At 30.7% G+C, this 16,871-nt stretch overlaps 1 protein-coding gene across 2 annotated transcripts; it reads right to left on the bottom strand.

The window, feature by feature from the left end:
* Window positions 1–2,191: 2,191 nt before the first annotated feature.
* Window positions 2,192–8,751, bottom strand: LOC146951412 (uncharacterized). 2 transcript variants are annotated; one of them, XM_085747370.1, is made up of 7 exons: window positions 8,057–8,751; window positions 6,721–7,028; window positions 5,825–6,562; window positions 5,487–5,615; window positions 4,655–4,858; window positions 2,848–3,048; window positions 2,192–2,627 (listed from the first exon to the last, which is right to left on the bottom strand). In XM_085747370.1, the coding sequence occupies exons 1-7, from the start codon at window positions 8,319–8,321 to the stop codon at window positions 2,508–2,510; spliced, it is 1,965 nt and encodes a 654-aa protein (XP_085603496.1). In that variant the 5' UTR covers window positions 8,322–8,751; the 3' UTR covers window positions 2,192–2,507. The 2 variants fall into 2 exon arrangements, with proteins under 2 accessions (XP_085603496.1, XP_085603497.1); XM_085747371.1 differs by having other exon boundaries at window positions 5,825–6,559.
* Window positions 8,752–16,871: the final 8,120 nt, after the last annotated feature.

The following is a 16,871-nucleotide window of genomic DNA, read 5'->3' as shown; positions in this document are numbered from 1 at the left end:
TTTAATAATTTTTCATGTTCTAAAAAAAAACGTAATCAAGTGGTTGAACTCAAATAATTTATAAGTTTTATCCAAGAACAAGTTGTTCGAAAGAACCAAGATCCAACTCCTAACAATCTTTCGAATAGTTAATAATTTTTAGTTGGATTTTAGTTATCTCTCGGTCAAACTATAAATTGCTAAAACTCGTTTCTAAAGAACCAGAGTGAGAGAGCTAACACAAAAAGTTGAATAAACTCTTATTATCAAATATTGTAAATCCTCAAATATTTTGATTAAAATTTTATAATCAAAAGAATATTGAAAGAAGAAGAAGCCACACAAGATGTGTGTAAGATGGACAAAACAGAAGTCTGAGTATATGAGGAAAAAACTACAAAAACTGCTGTTAAAACCAGCAAAATAATGTACCTCTGCACTAGCAAAAGCTTCTAACACCTAACCACCGAACAACCATGAGAGGGTTGACCTAAAAATGTCGACAAACACAGAACCAGCAGACATATTGTTGCTATAAAAGAAAGCAAGACAACCAACACCGAAGAAGCATCACAGTCAGGGAATCCATTACAGCAATAGGAAAGAGAAGTGATATTTTGACAATTACTTTTTGACAACTTTTGGACAACTTTCTCTCTCATACTCACATGATGTTGTTATCCTCTCTCTTCCTTTTTCTCTCTCCATTGTTTTTGACCAATAAGAAGTGAGAAAAACAAGGTTGTCAACAAAGTTGCCATCAAATGGATGTCAAAATATCATTAGTCAATAGGAAAACGAATTCCAGCTTAGCCACCCACTACCAGCTTAAATAGTAGTGATTCTCTATTATCACAAATAGAAAACTCGATAACTGGTAATATTTTAAAGGCAAAAATATTTGTAACAAGTTAGATAGCTTGTAACAAATTCATTGTTCAATTTCTTTGTAATAAATTGAATTTTTATGTTATAAAATATTTACAGGTTGCCTTTTTTTCATCTAACTTCGTTAGAAAATGCTTTTGACCATTTAACAATGATGTGCCAAGTCCAAAAAAATTTACTTAAGACACATTTTTTTTTCCTAACTCAGATTTAATTTTACAGATAATTATCTCATCAACAACAATGTAACTAAGTAATGGATAAATTTTGTTTGAAATCAAAACTTAATAACTCTCGTTTTGAGAGTGGTAAATTTGGACGAAACATAGCATTGAAACATAGCATTAAACGTCAACATAAATATTTTTTAACTGAGTTTAAAAAGAGAGTAATGACGTAAATATTTTATAACTTAAAAAACAGATTTTTTACACAAAATCTAAAAGGATTAAGTTGCTATAACCATATAGCTTAAAGGATCAGAAGCTATTTGACCTATTTTAAATGTATAAATAAACATTTCATGTTGAATGAATCTTTATACACTAAAGAAATACGAAATGACTTTCTATTTCTTTTGAGAAAATGAGTCCTCATCAAATCCGGTTATCATACTAAATGAAAATTGCTCTTCTCACAAAAAAATTTGTTCATTCCTAACACAATACTGCGTGAGTTAACTCACGCTAAACTATTTTGTTGGGAATGAGCAAAAATTGTTGGGAGAAGAACAGTACCCTACTAAAATAACTTCCATTTTTTCTGTCAACAGCACTAGTGCATGTGAAAAGCATTTTTAGAACATAATGTCTGATCTAAGCCTAACTTTTAGGACTTTAAGTTTTTTTCGTACCATTTACATCCTTTAAGTTATTTAATTGTAACAAGTTAGTCTTTAAGTATTTTTCGTAACGCTTAGCCCTTTAAGTTATTTAATTATAACTTTTAGGCCCCGAATAACTTAAATTTTTAAGACTTAAAATACCATAAATTGTTATGGTTAAATAACTTGGACCTAATTGGTACCGAAAAAACATAAAGGACCAACTTGTTACAATTAATTAACATAAAGGATCTAAGTGGTATGAAAAAAACTTAAAACCAATTTGTTACGATTAAATAACTTAAAACTCCTTGTGTAATTTAGCCTAAAATTTTACTATAATTTCTTTCAAAACTGTAAACTTGAAATATTTATCCTACCTTCCAAGTTTCAATTCCCTCCTAATCATTCCAAAAAATGTTTTAAATTCATTAACAGTGTACTATTTACTTTTACCAATCGCAATCAAGTGCTGCATTACGAAAATAAACGACCAGCAGCTGGAAACAACCATGCTAAATTATATTCAATATCAATCTCATGATAAATTTACAAATTATGTTATCTACTTCCCACTTTCTTTTTGTGGGAAGAGATAAGCAGCTCAACTATTGACATCTAAACAAGAAAAAAGGTTAGAAATAAAACTGACACATCAAAAATACCCAAGAGAAAGATGTTGCCTTTGATCTCTTTCTCTTGAAGTAATATTACGTAAAAGGCGATGAAAGGAAAGAAAATCAAGAGAATGACACGAGAAGGGAAAAGCACCCTACAATGGATTGACCTATGTATGAACTTGGAAAGAGGTGACCTACTAACTTTGTGAGTTATGTACAGAGCATAGTTTACCGATGAAGGGTAATACTGCTGCAAGCAAAGCTTTTGGACATTCTTCGTGAGGTAGATGGCCACATCCTGAGATTGCAACCAGTCTCTGCGTGTTAAATGGATGGGTATTAGAAAACTTTGAAAAGTAACCATAGGCCATGAAAAATGCATGGGAAATTGAAAATGTAACAGAAAGATGAAGTGGGATTTCAAAGAGTATTTTATTTTTCTACCTTGCGATTTCCACTACCACAAATCACACACAATAAATTTACATTCCCACATTATGAATAATGGATAAAATAAACGTGAACATGGATACTTACAGAATTCACAAATTTTGATGCCATCGTTTGACAAGATTTCAGAGAAACTAGCGAATCTTCAGCACCAGCTATGACCAACAATGAAATCTCTTTTACATCTTGTAGCAATGATTCTGCATTTTTTGCAGAAAGGATGTTTTCGGATGACAATTTACCAATTTCATGAACTGCTTCATCCCATCCTTCTACGTATAGTGGAGCCTAAACACACAAGAAAAGTCACAGAACACAAGTCAATAAAATTTTCCTCCAAGTGATGCTCAGCAAAAGCATGAGGGAAGAAAAATCTAGAAGAAACTCAAAGGATGCAGAAAAATCACATAAAAGGCTACAGATTAAACTAGACACAAGTCAATACAATTTTCTCCCAAGTGATGCTCAACAAAAGCATGAGGGAATAAAAATCCAGAAGAAACTAAAAAGAGACGGATAGATCACATAAAAGATTGAACTTATAATCGATGAGAAAACTCTACTAGGATTCACCAGAATAAGAAAAAATAAGATAAAAGTCTATCTTCATTTATAGTTACTCTTCAAAAATTGTACAACACGGAAAATATGTCAAACTAATAAAAATCGTATTCACTTTGCAAAACTATTTAAAACATAATATAAACCAAAAAAAGGAAACCCCTAACATGGTCCTCAATAATAAAGGTCCACCGGTGGACCTCTTTAGTTTACCAGCTCTAGCCGGTCACACTTTTATAGACTGATTTTTTTTATTTTTATTTTTTTTTTATAAATATTGCTTGTTCAATTTAGAAAGTCATTATTTTTTATTCTAAAATCTTCTTGTCTCTTCACCTAACCCTTTGTTCTGAATCTTGCCGCTTTCGTTCAGCTCTCTCGTCTCTGTATCTTCCCTCACTATGATCTGTTTTTCATAGTATTGAATTTTTCCAATCTGTGATATTATTTTATTATGCTATGTCCTTTACTGTATTTTGTATTTTTGTGTCAAAATATTTGTATATCTCTTCTTTCTTTCTGAAATCAATGTGTGTGTCCACAGCGTCTTCCACTTTGTGTGTTTTTTTTTTCTCGAAATTTTATGCAAATCTGAGTTTGAATCTGAAATAAATTTATGGAAAATACTTAATAATACCAAACGTCCAAACTAGATTACTCATGAAACACCGGAATGAGCTGGCGATAACCTTTTCATCACTTTGCTTCAATGTTTGGAACTTTGATACCCAAAGCTTTCATGTTCAAAGTTTTGTTGGATTGGAGTTTCTTCAGCATCGTAGAACCGATTTTTTTAAGAACATTATAGTTCATATTTTTAGTTAAAAATTAACAAAAGGAGTAACACTTTTTCAATCCAGAACCTGTAAACGTTTTCATTAGAGTGTTTTAATTTTGTTTTATTAATTATATGGGGTAACCAGTATGCTTCAATGTCTGGATTCAAAGGTCAATAAGACTCCAATAACCGATCCGTAGAGCCACATATTTGAGGTGTTTCATGAGAGAAGACCGGGTAATATTGAAATTAAAAAAAAAACGAGCCATATCAAAAATTAAAGCCAGCAAAATAGTTGACCGGCTATGGCAAGTAAATCAATGAGGTCCATCAATGGACCTTTAATATTGGGGACCATATTAGGGGCTCCCCCAAAAAAAATCTAATGGAATTTAAGTTTGTGAGAGTTCATTATATAGCATTTAACTCTAGGTTAAGTGACAATTTTCCATTCCATGCAATTTATTATCTCTGTCTCTGCAATATGAATCTTACAAAAAAGAGATAGAATAGATCTAGTTCACATTATCATGTAGCTTCAAGGCACATACATACCTTATAGAGACTCAAAACTTCCTGTGTCAGTTTGGTAGCATCATACCATGAACGCCGGTTGATCACTTGAGTGATTTCTGTTCTTAGTAGTGGCCGAACCAAATGCTTCTTTCCAAGTGAGGTGTGCAAAAGGATTCTGGCAAATGAAGGAACTACTTCCCTAGACAAGCTAACATTTACCAATACAACCCCCTTCACTGTAACCTGAATGACAAAAAAGACCCAACAAGAAATGTCAAATACACATTAGCCACAAAACTTAGAACCTCAATCATTAACAATTGCTAGTTTGCATAAGACAGCTCACTGAATGCCAATAAAGTGACCTGTGTAAATGAAACATTCATATATACACTAACAACTAAATACCAAGTTATCCAAATGTTATGTATTTATCCATTGTCCTTTGAATCCTGTTTTTTGTTGTCATAGCTTATTATGTTGCATAGTTAGCAATTAACATGTTATTCAATGTATGAATATGTATGCTAATCCCAATATTATAATAATTGTTTATTCACATCAAGTATATAATAGATTATATCGAGACAATGTGATCACACATAAAACAATGACAAATAAATCACAAAATAAAAAAAATAAAAATATCGCGCTGTTACGCAATTTCTCAACTCAAACTATCATCTAATATCTTGATGGAAACTAAAGCACCTTTGCTATCACAATACACATTAACTAACATCTAAAGTTCACTAGGCCCACTTCAAATGTGATTCTGGATAAAAGCAAGGCTGCCGCATGCAGCTGATAAAACTGATTAAGTTATTATCTACTTAATGTTTAACATGAGAAAGCAGGAAGAAATACTCACGTTGAAAGAATTCATTGACCTTTGAACTCTTTGCGCAGTCATCAAAGCAAGCAACCCTCCATCATCGTGACCAATTAGCACAACTGACGAAAATCCAAGCTCCGAACAGAAAGACAACAGCAGGTCAACCTGAAAAATATAGATCCATCAGAAGTGGATTTTTTGGACAGCGTGTTGGTTGGTGATAAACTAAAAGCTCTAGGCCTTAGAACCCAGAAGTAAACTCTCAACTTGAAAAGGAATCCGGCACGGCTAAATGCCTGTTTAATTGAGACTGAGAATAATACAATAGTGAATGTTTTCTAATACAGATCATACTAAGGATAAAGAGTAATTACCTGACTTTCAAGTTTATAAGGATTAGGAAGTTCTGTTTTCTCCCAGTCCTCCCGTCGCAGCCTTGAAGTCAATCCCCAACCAGGCCTATCGAAGGCAGCAACCGTACAATTACTCTGCCGAGCGAGAGAATTCATTACGTGCCGCCAAGAGAATACTCCTCCACCAAAGCCGTGTATTAAAACAATACCCACTTGGCCACTGCCCTCTACTTTTTGATCCAAAGACGGGATATCTGATTTAACTGTTTCACCATCTTCACAAATTTCATCGAGATGAAAAACAGGGATATCTTCAGAAATAAGCGGAGACGTTACTGGACCATCTAAGAGAGGAGCATATAAAGAAGACGAGTCTTGGAATTGATTGCTATATGTCCTGTATAGTTGCCGCTGGATTTTCGAAGACACGTATGGCAATTGTCTACTAAATTTCGATACTCCCCCAGACATTGAAGTGTAGCAAACAGAACTAGATTCAACGAATGAAGATGAGGACAAGCTAAGTGAAGGAGGTGACCCAGGCAGGCTTAGCTTGTAATGGAGAGTAAGACCTTGACAGGTTATGAATAAGCTGTCAGAGTCTGCAAGTAATCTAACTGGCACTTCTTCATCACGAGCTGCTCCAAAGGGTCTCCGCTTCATTTCACTTTCACTTTTTGGGGTTCTCCCTCCAGAAGGAATCGGAGAGCGTGGGGCCTTCTGATAGCTAGAGAAAACATTTTTGCATGAAAGGACCTGCTTAATTAGCCATAAATAAATAATTTTACATGTGAGTCACCAAAATAAATACAATAGATTGATCTATGCTTCGTGTACTTGGAAAATTTCTATCAACCTGGAGCATAAAACTACAACACTAAAATCCAAAAGTAAAAGAAAACCAATCCGAGACTTACAGCTTCGGGGTCAACACGATGAAATAGGAGCTTTCTCCTTGCTCTGCAGCTGGTTCTATAAGCAACCACGACATGGCCGAGGGCAAACACAACTGACGAGAGAAATAAGACAGGCATTCCCCACGACTTTTTCAAATGGAGTATCTTCCTTGCAAGGGAAACCGAAGCTTCCCCTTCAATCTGAGAATTGACAGTGAAAACACAAGCTTTGACTGAAAGGACAACAATTGAAACAAATGAACACAGAGTCACTGTTCCAAGATAAGGACCATGTGAGAGAGCGGGACCATCACAAATTGAATAAACACCTGCATTCATTTAAATCGAAAATCTCAGTATAAGAATCACTCTTTTATACATGAAAACCACACTGATTAATAACAAACATGGACTATTCATCTACTACTCACTGTTAAGATTTCTTATTAAAAATACAAATTGAGAAAAGTAGAACTCATTTTGTAGTAGTAGTAACAATAACAACAAAATTTAATTAAACAGTGCGGGGAAGGAGACACTGCACTACTAATACTTCATATCAATCTTAAAACGTAAGATTTCTAAAATATAATATTCTAATTAAGTTTTAATTCGACGAAAACAAACACATTGACATAAAAAGTTTTAGATAAACATCAATTTATTTTTTAATTCTAAAAATCCTAGCAACAACAAAACTAACACACACTACGTGCATTGCGGGTTCAAACATGCGCCCGACATATCAAATGTCTATGCAATCTTTTACCATCTAAGTTGTACTTACGGAAAAAAACATCCCTTCCCAATGAACTTCAACTCTATAATTAATTTCATGTACACCAAAAGAACATTAATTTCAAATTACATGAAACAATACTCTTTATCTTTGTTTTGAAATACAATACAATATAACAAAATGAACAAAACATTTAACTCCATGGATGAATTAGGCAATGCATGTATCCTCGACCTTGAGAAAAACTACTTGCTCTAACTGATAAAGTAAAATTCAAAGTTCAATAGACAATTCCTACGAAAACTAACAGGAGGGTCATAAATCCAAGAGATACTAACACCGGTAAAAGTTTGAAAAAACTGAATTAATTGAATGTAATCCCACATGTCCAACGTTCGTAAAAGGGGAGTCATAAAGGCTGCAGCACTGACGCTTCTATGGAAGGCGACATTGTGATTACTTTCAATCAATTCATTTTTTCAAATTTTTATTTTAACCTTTGCGGACGTGTCCGTGTCAGAGTTGTGACCGTGTTTCATAGATCATGAATTCACAATAATAATAACATCACATCATATCACAATGTAAGTGATGAAAAGGAGAAAAACGGAATCATACAGATAATGATGAAGGATCTTATGATGGAAACAAGAGGAATATCCGTCAAGGAACTCTTAAAAGAGTAACGACTCAAATGCTCCTTGAAACCATAACACCTAACACACGTGAACCTCGAAATCAAAACGCAAGGAACAAGCACATCAACAACGGCCACAACCACCGGCAATGACGTCACCACCAACGACGCCACCAATGCCGCCACGAAAAAAACCGTCCGAATACATCTCCGAAGCTTCTCAAAACACTGTCCTCCCCTCGCCATCGGGATCCGTAACCGGTGATCGGTAACGGTTTCCACGTTCGGCGACAGTTACAATGCTTAATTCAAAAAAAATCAAAAAAATGAAAATTAACAAAATCGGTTAATTAGTTGAGATCTCTGAATTCGGTATCAAACTGAAACCCTAGCTTAGCAAAATTTATAGAACGAAGTGTTCGCCGGCGAGGAGTCATAAGCTATTTCCGGCGCCGGTTGCCGGAATGATGACGTCTGAGGGAAGAAGAAGAAGTTCGTGAAAGAGGTTAGGGTTTCAGAGAGAGAGAGAGAGTTGAAGAATGAAAAGCCTCTTCTTCTTCTTCTCTCTCTGTGAAATTTGGGTTTCAGAGTTTTTTGAAGTTTTGAAATGCACTTTGTTGCCTTTTGATTTCTCTAATCTCTTTTTCTTCTTCCTGTATTCTATTCTTTCTTTCTTCTTCTTTTACCCTTTTTGTTTTCATATATATACTGCTTCATTACCCAAAGAAATAATTAGGCTAAAATATAGTATTGGTCCCTGTAAAATAGGTCAGTTTTCGTTTTAGTCTATACAAATTTTATTTTATAGTTTTTGGTCCTTGGAAAAATAGGCAAGTTTTGGTTTTAGTCCCTGCAATTTTTTTTTATAGTTTTTGGTCCCTGCAAAAAATTTTGTTTTTGGAAATAATCCCTGACCCCAGTTATGTGATGATTTGTCACTTTTATAAATTAAAAAATAATTATTGTATCTGTTTTATTATTATTTTTTAATTAAATAATAATTATTGTTATATAAATTATAGAAAATAATATTCTTTTTATTAAGTAAACACATATGTCACATATGCACAAAAATAACAAATCATCACATAATTGGGGTCAGGGACTATTTCCAAAAACAAAAATTTTTGCAGGGACCAAAAACTATAAAACAAAATTTGCAGGGACTAAAACCAAAACTGACCTATTTTTGCAGGGACCAAAAACTATAAAAAAAAATTGCAGGGACTAAAACCAAAACTGGCCTATTTTTGCAGGGACCAAAAACTATAAAAAAAAATTTGCAGGGACTAAAACCAAAACTGGCCCATTTTGCAGGGACCAATACCATATTTTAGCCAAATAATTATATACTTTTACCCAAACAAATATACTACTTCATTTTTATGTTTTTTTTATTAATTCTTTTTTATTTAACTACTTTAGTTAATCTTATAATTAAATCCCCTAAAAAAAACTACTAGTTAGTAAAGTGTAAAGTCTGCTTCGACAGACAATATCGATATTATTGGATGAACACTAGCGTGGGTTAAATATGTTCATTGAATTCAAACGACAACATATAATTTTTATCAAACCAAAATGGAATACATAAAGAAACGCCGAGAATAAGATGTAGATAAGTTAAGTGATGTTTGCCAGTTTATCTAAAAAAACCTTCTAGATTTTTTGAGAACATATTTTTGGTGTGGAGACTTAGAGGGATGAATTTAAGAAAAAAATATATTATATTGTTAAAGAAAATGGAAATGGTGTTTCCAGAATAATAATGGAGCTCAAAAAGAGATTCTCTAATAACAGAAAGAAAATAATTGATAGAAACATTGGTGTAAAGTTTTCCTAGTGTCAATTAATTAATGATATTTATCTTCTAAATTTTTTTTTAATTTATACATATACTGTAAATGTAAATTTTTCTTACACGTGCATTTAATGAATTCATTATGCGATGTCACTTTTTAAGATTAATTTTTAAAATATCTTCATAACTATTCCTTTTGCATAATATGATTGGATGCATGTATAAAAGAAATAATTAGCGCATAAAAATTAATCTTTTATATGAATGTTTTTTATGAAAAAAGAAGAAATATATAAATGCTAAAAACCTATTAGAAGAATAATTTTTATTTTGGTAAAATATCAATGATTTAATTTAAATCATAAAATTTATGTAGTATCCATTTTTATAGATAATTTTAAGATAGTTATTTAGGTTTATTGGGTTTTTTGGACATATGATTGAAATGTTAACATCTAGTTGTACTTTTTTAAGAGATTATAACGTTTTCTTTTTTAAGGGAACATTTACTTGTATATATACATATATAGGAGTACATATAAATTGACTATTCTTTAACTTACGTTTTTTTAATTTCTGAATAAACTATAACTAACGTTGCTCAAACAAACAACTTGTACGGTAAAAAACCGTTGCTCTAACACCATTTTTTTTTTGACATATATACGTTTCTCAAACACTTTTAAAAAAAAAATCAATTTTTTTTTTGAAAAAACACTACTTGCATTGTTGGCAGAGGGAGAATCATCGTGAGTTTTTTCCAGAATCATCATGAGTTAATCAACACGATTTTATTCGACTTTTACAATTAAATAAATTAATCAACAGCCTGTTTCAAACCTGGCAAATTTTGCTACCTAAAAAACCTGGCACGTTTTGTTTTCTATTTTTCGTACAGGTGTTTATTTATATTTTGTTTTATTTTAGACAAATTTTATGGTACACCCACTAATTTGAGTGTACATGTACACCAAATTGTTAAATTAATAATTAAATTAGTTATTTTTAAAAAAAATAATTATTTTTTATCATTGACAATTATAATAATTAAATCTTATTTACCAAAAGCGTCGACGAAATAAAATTTAATTTTTTTTTGAATTTTTACTACTCATAACAAAGAATATTGATTATTTTTTATGGAAAAATGTTAAAAATTTTAATATGATTCTTATAAACAATAAAATAATATTTTTTTTATGAAATGATGTTTTCCTAAAATAGAAATATTGACAAATAACTATTTAAACTATTTATTTCATAAAATTGATCGTCAATTCATAAATTTATGAAACAAGAGTACCGATACACCTCAATTTGTGAGGTGTACTATAGAAGTTCCCTTTATTTTATAGATGGTTGTGTGAATATTATGATTGAAGTTTCTCTACTCATGGGAATGAGGTATTTATTGTACGACAGACATCTTTCAAAACCGCTTTAGATAAAATGATCAAACATAAGTAAATGTGTTTTAATAAAGAATATGTTTTTATATCATTCATGTTTGACACTTTTGACTTTATAGTATCAAATGTTGCGAAATTTTATAATGGGATCAAAGAGTTATCTACAACAACGTTGTGTCTACTAAATTTATGAATTTAGTTTAAAGATGATCAATTTTGCCGTTTAAAAAGAACTAACGACATGACTTATTGTCCATTTACTTTTCATTCATGTGTAATTTTTTATTTATCAAGTTATTGTCCCTCTATCTTTTATTCATGTCTAATATTCTATTTATCGATAAATGTAAATTAATTGAATTAAATTTTCACAAAAAGAAAAAAAATCATAAATAACGATCTAGCTGCTAATAAGTTTAAATAAACTATCACAACACCGAATATGTAGCTTAATGCTATTTAGTTTTTTAATTAATTTGTGTGAAATTGATTAAAGTTTTGTATATAATAAGGTAGTAGAGAGGTGTTGACAATTTTCAAGTCATTGACTCCTTGTTGTCATTTTATGGGACCACAATAATATTTAAGTTTTGAGAGTTGTATTTATACATAGATTACGAGGATTCCAAAAGCTGTGTTTTCAACTTTTATTTTTTGTATGGATCATTTCCTTTAAAAAAAATATATATACTTCTGTAGCAGTAGTACTATAATAATATTATTAGTTGGTTGTGGCTGTTAAAGTTGTTACCAGAAATTGCATTGTGGTAGAATGTATGTTTGTCGATATCATTGTTGTTTCAAGTTTCACATTCGTTGAAAGAAGACATGATAAGTGGAAGTAATTCTCATCGCATAAACCGACAATAAATAACAGTAGTACACTTTTGAATATTTGATTTTATGTTGTTGAAAATAAGTTTCACACCCATGGGTAAGATGTTAGTTAACCTTTGGCAAGACTGGTTTTTTTGGTAAGCTCAGTGATAACTCGCGTAGATGTACATATATATTTTGTTAGCTTGAATAATAACTTTTGGGTATTATAGGGAAGCCAATATTAAGTTAATTGATGCATCGGATAAAGAGCAATTACATAAGTGAAGTTCACACGACATCTTTATCTAAGATCTTAACGTTTTAAGTATATGCACTCTGCAATTAACTAATGTTCTATCTAATATGGGACTTTAACCCAAACTTCACATATCGGAACAATCTTTCACTCAAGTATTAGGCTTTATGTGTCTTTAATCCGATAGGAGAGTACCCACCATGCTTTTAGAGGGACTCCCTTCCCATGCTTCAAAACTCAGCAGCATGCGCCATACGGTCCATTTTATTTCTTCTCTATTTTTTGTTCTGTCGTTTTACTGAATATTTTATTTTTTGGGATGATAAATCATCGATCACGTGCAATCGTATAGCATAGCTCGCAAGTCACGAGCCACTACTCCAAAGGTGTTAACAATAACAATAAGTCTTATTTTGAGAGGTACTATCTAAGAACATTGTTTAAATAGTATATGTAAAAGAAAAAATGGTTATGCTAACAAGTGTCTTTAGGGCACTTGTTAAAAATTCAAAAATATAAATAAATGATAAATTTTAGGTTGAAAAAGTTACTTTTTCTTGTTTCAATATCTTAAATGCACAATTTTTTTAAAAAAATAATTCTACTTTAAACTATTAAACTAGTGTTGCAAGGACACTTGTTAGCATTTTATGGATTATGCTAACAAGTGCTCTTAGAACACTTGTTAAGGATACAAAAATAGAAATAATTGATAAATTTATGTTGAAAAATAGAAGTAATTTTTTTTTTGACAAAATCACATTGTCACCTTGAATATTTTCAAACTCACATTATATCCGTACTCGTTAACTTTTAGTTCAGTTGTTATCAATAATACATAATATATACAAGGTTCAGAGTTTAAACCCCGGTCAAAAAAAAAAAAAAAACTCACACTATATCTATAGGGCTTGCTATCTGCCTGTGCAAGCTGAACTGTTTTACTGGAAATTTTGAGGGTTCAACATTCATCCAAAAATATTAAATAGAAATGTTTAAGTTCATATGATTTTTTTTTTGTCTGCTCTTTACCTGTTTGACTTGTGTTTTTTTTCCTTATACTAATTAGAATCTCATGTAGCAGTTGTTTTACAATGCTGGTCTAATTTCCTTTTTATGAAATAAAACCAAGAACAGAATATGAAATTCTAAATCTAATTATATCAATAAATCTCAATTTTTCGGGACCTTGACCTCCAAAGCGTTTAACGATCTAATTCATGTATATACCAATTTCAATATCTAAAACTTGAAAGCTTAAAACTAGAATATGATCTTCAAAATATTTTAGACGGTTCTGATTATATTTAAGTGGGACTTGGACCCCATTTTGCATTATTCGTATATGGACATGGTACCCTATGTCACTATCACATTGCACATATATTTCAACATATCAAGTCCCAAGGTACCCGGTACAGTATTGTCTGGCTAGGGTGTGATTAATTATCTCTAGCTTGATACATCTATATCTATATATACTATGGGTTTTGCTAACAAGTGTCCTAAGTCAAACACATAAATAAAAAATTTATTTTGAAAATACAAGTCAAACACATAAAAATCATAAATACACAATTTCCAATGTAAAAGTTACTACTAGTTTTGGATGCTTAAACAATGCCCTAAGGGCACTTGTTAGCATTTTCCATATACTATTTATATTTATTAAAATTGATGCCATATGAAATTCCAATTTTGCCCCTATGAGGGGCAATTTGGTAATTCCATAATTCCATACCCTTGGAGTGTGCCACCTCATTATCCAAATATTATATTTTATATTTTATTTTATATAATTTTATTTTTTATTTTATATTTATTTTATAAGAATAAAAATAATCCTAAATTCAGTTGCTTCTACATTGCCGTTGTGAGAGATTAATGTATCGTTTGACCCGGCTTTTTTTCAACTTCTCTACATTTTTAAGGAGAAGTTAGGTCAAACACAATATCAATTAAGTAATTACTAAAAAAAATACTTTTTTTGAATGCATAAAATTGAATGGAATGAGCTTTGGCCAAAAGTTGTGAATGGTACTTTATAAAACTACTTCTCGACAATTTATTTCACAAGCACCTCTTTTCAACTCACGCTAGGAACCTTTTCTTTTATTTTTTAATATTATATTTCAATATGTTTTTTTCTTCCATTTAACTTTATTTTATTTTATTTTTTGAACAGTTCCATTTAATTTTTCAAGGAGGTTCCATTTAATTTTATTATCTTTTTTTCAAAGGAATTTTATTATCTTTTTATCACTTATATAATTAATTTCAATATCGTTTAATCATCACAACCTCACAAATATTTTTATTCACGCTGTCATTTAATGATACCAAATATTTTTATTTCCTTTCTTCAACCTCACGAATATATACACACACATTAACGTTTAGAGTAATATTTTATGTCCATCTGTCTGTTTTTTTGTTACGCCAATGCATATAATTTTTTTTAGTGTTGTTTGATTGAGTGCTACCTCACCGATTTTTTTAACTACTTTCCAATTTTTATATTTTTAAATACTTTTAACTATTTTCCAATTTTTTTATTTTTAACTATTTTTCAATTTTTCTCCCAAATTCAGTTGCTTCTACACTGCCGTTGTGGGAGATTAAGATATCGATTGACCCGGTTTATTATCTTTTTATCACTTATATATTTAATTTCAATATCGTTTAATTATCACAACCTCACAAATATTCAATTATCACAACTTCACGCTGTCATTTAATGATACCAAATATTTTTATTTTCTTTCTTCAACCTCGCTAATATATATGCACACACACCTTAGCGTTTAGAGCAATGCTTTATGTGTGTCTGTTTTTTTGTTACGCTAATGCATATAATTTTTTTGGCGTTAAATAATGCGTAAGATTATTTTTACAAAATTTTGATTTTAATTAAAAGTAAAATTGTAGATGTCTTTTCTTCAAAAAATGTATAGATGCCTAAAAAAATTATACTTATATATATATATATATATATATATATATATATATATATATATTGCACCTTTATATTGTAACAAACTATGCATATCTTTTTCTTATTCAAAAAAATTAAACATATTTGTTTCCATGACACCAACAATGTAACAAATATAATATCATATAATATAAATTCTTATATTTTTGAAAGACACCAAAATTATGGTATTCTTATAACGAAATTTGTTATTGAGTATAACTGAAATAGAAAAAATCAACTATTTTGATATTATTTATGTTATTATTTCAGGCTCCTTAAATTGTTTCTCCTATTCAAATATTTAACAAGTCATTTATATGATGATACAAATTTGTATTCATGTTACACAAAATAAACGTTATTCAGTAAATATAGTATTTGTAAAAAAAATACCTTTTATTTTTTAACATTTTTAGCCTTTAGAAAATATTTTAAACATTTTTTTTATTTATTATGTTAATTCATAATAAATTCAAAGTTTTGTCCTCGTGAGCTTAGCTCAATTGATAGGAACAATGCATAAATATATGCCAAGTCTGGGGTTCGAACCCCAGACACCGTAAAAAAAAAAAAAAAATTCTAATCAAAGTTTGTAGAATATTTTGCCAAACAACATTTAATTAAAAATAGCTTTAAAACTAAAGAAAGCAAACAATTTTAGCTTCTTTCTTAAAGACCTTTATTTTAAATTTGTTTTGAAGTAACTTTTAGACCGTAAAAAACTTTCGCCAAACGGCAAGTTCAGCTGGGAACACGCTTTCACTTTCTTCTTCTTAAGAGGTTATTTTCTTCCTTTTTTCATAGTTCTGAGATCATGCGTGACTTGAGTTGATTGATTTTTATGGCTTGAGGGGTTCATTTTTCGACACTGGTTTAGTTTTTGCTTCATCATAGGTGGTTTTTTTCATTTTTTCACGATTCTGCATTTTAAGGGTTTTTTTTTTCTTTTCAATTGTTAGTGAATTATGTACCAGAAATTGTTATGTTGCATGGCTGTAGAAAAATCTTCCTTTGTTATGTGGAGTATAGTAAAGGTCATGATGATTGAATTTTAGCTCATGGTAAGGTTTTGACACAATTGTTATTTTAGCTTCTGGTACTGTAGTTGAAAAAAATTGATGCATGTGGGTTATTTTAATTTTTGCGAGTGATCCTAAAGCTGTTTTCATATTTGGTTTATTCTTTCCTGTATCATTGAGCCGTACGAAAGTTGATTGGTGTAAATTTGTTTTGGTCATATCATTGAGGTCCAGAATGTTGATGATACGGAAATTTATGCATTTAAGATCAGATTGATTTGATGATACAAAAATTGATCACATAGAAATATGTTAGCTTCTTTCGATATCAGAATGAACAAAGAGAATAAAATTAAATGATGTATTCTATATAGGACTTTCAATGTCAAGGGATTATGACTACATTAAGGATCTCGAAAATGATTTGGACATTTGAAAAATAGGATTTGGAGTGCTGGGTTCTTGGAACATATGAAGCTCATTATTTATGATGCAAATGTTAGATGAGTTAGTTA

This window comes from Medicago sativa, chromosome 2, assembly GCF_051527215.1.
Source record: "Medicago sativa cultivar Bolivia chromosome 2, Bolivia_mono, whole genome shotgun sequence".
In the NCBI taxonomy this organism is placed as follows: Eukaryota; Viridiplantae; Streptophyta; class Magnoliopsida; order Fabales; family Fabaceae; genus Medicago; species Medicago sativa.
This window is presented reverse-complemented; position numbering and strand designations above follow the sequence as displayed.

Coding starts and splice junctions, on each gene's coding strand:
- LOC146951412 (XM_085747370.1), bottom strand. CDS start 8,321: ATGGCGAGGGGAGGACAGTGTTTTGAGAAGCTTCGGAGATGTATTCGG. Junction 6,563..6,720: donor ATCGTGTTGACCCCGAAGCT/GTAAGTCTCGGA, acceptor TGGCTAATTAAG/CAGGTCCTTTCATGCAAAAA. Junction 2,628..2,847: donor CATCAAAATTTGTGAATTCT/GTAAGTATCCAT, acceptor TTTAACACGCAG/AGACTGGTTGCAATCTCAGG.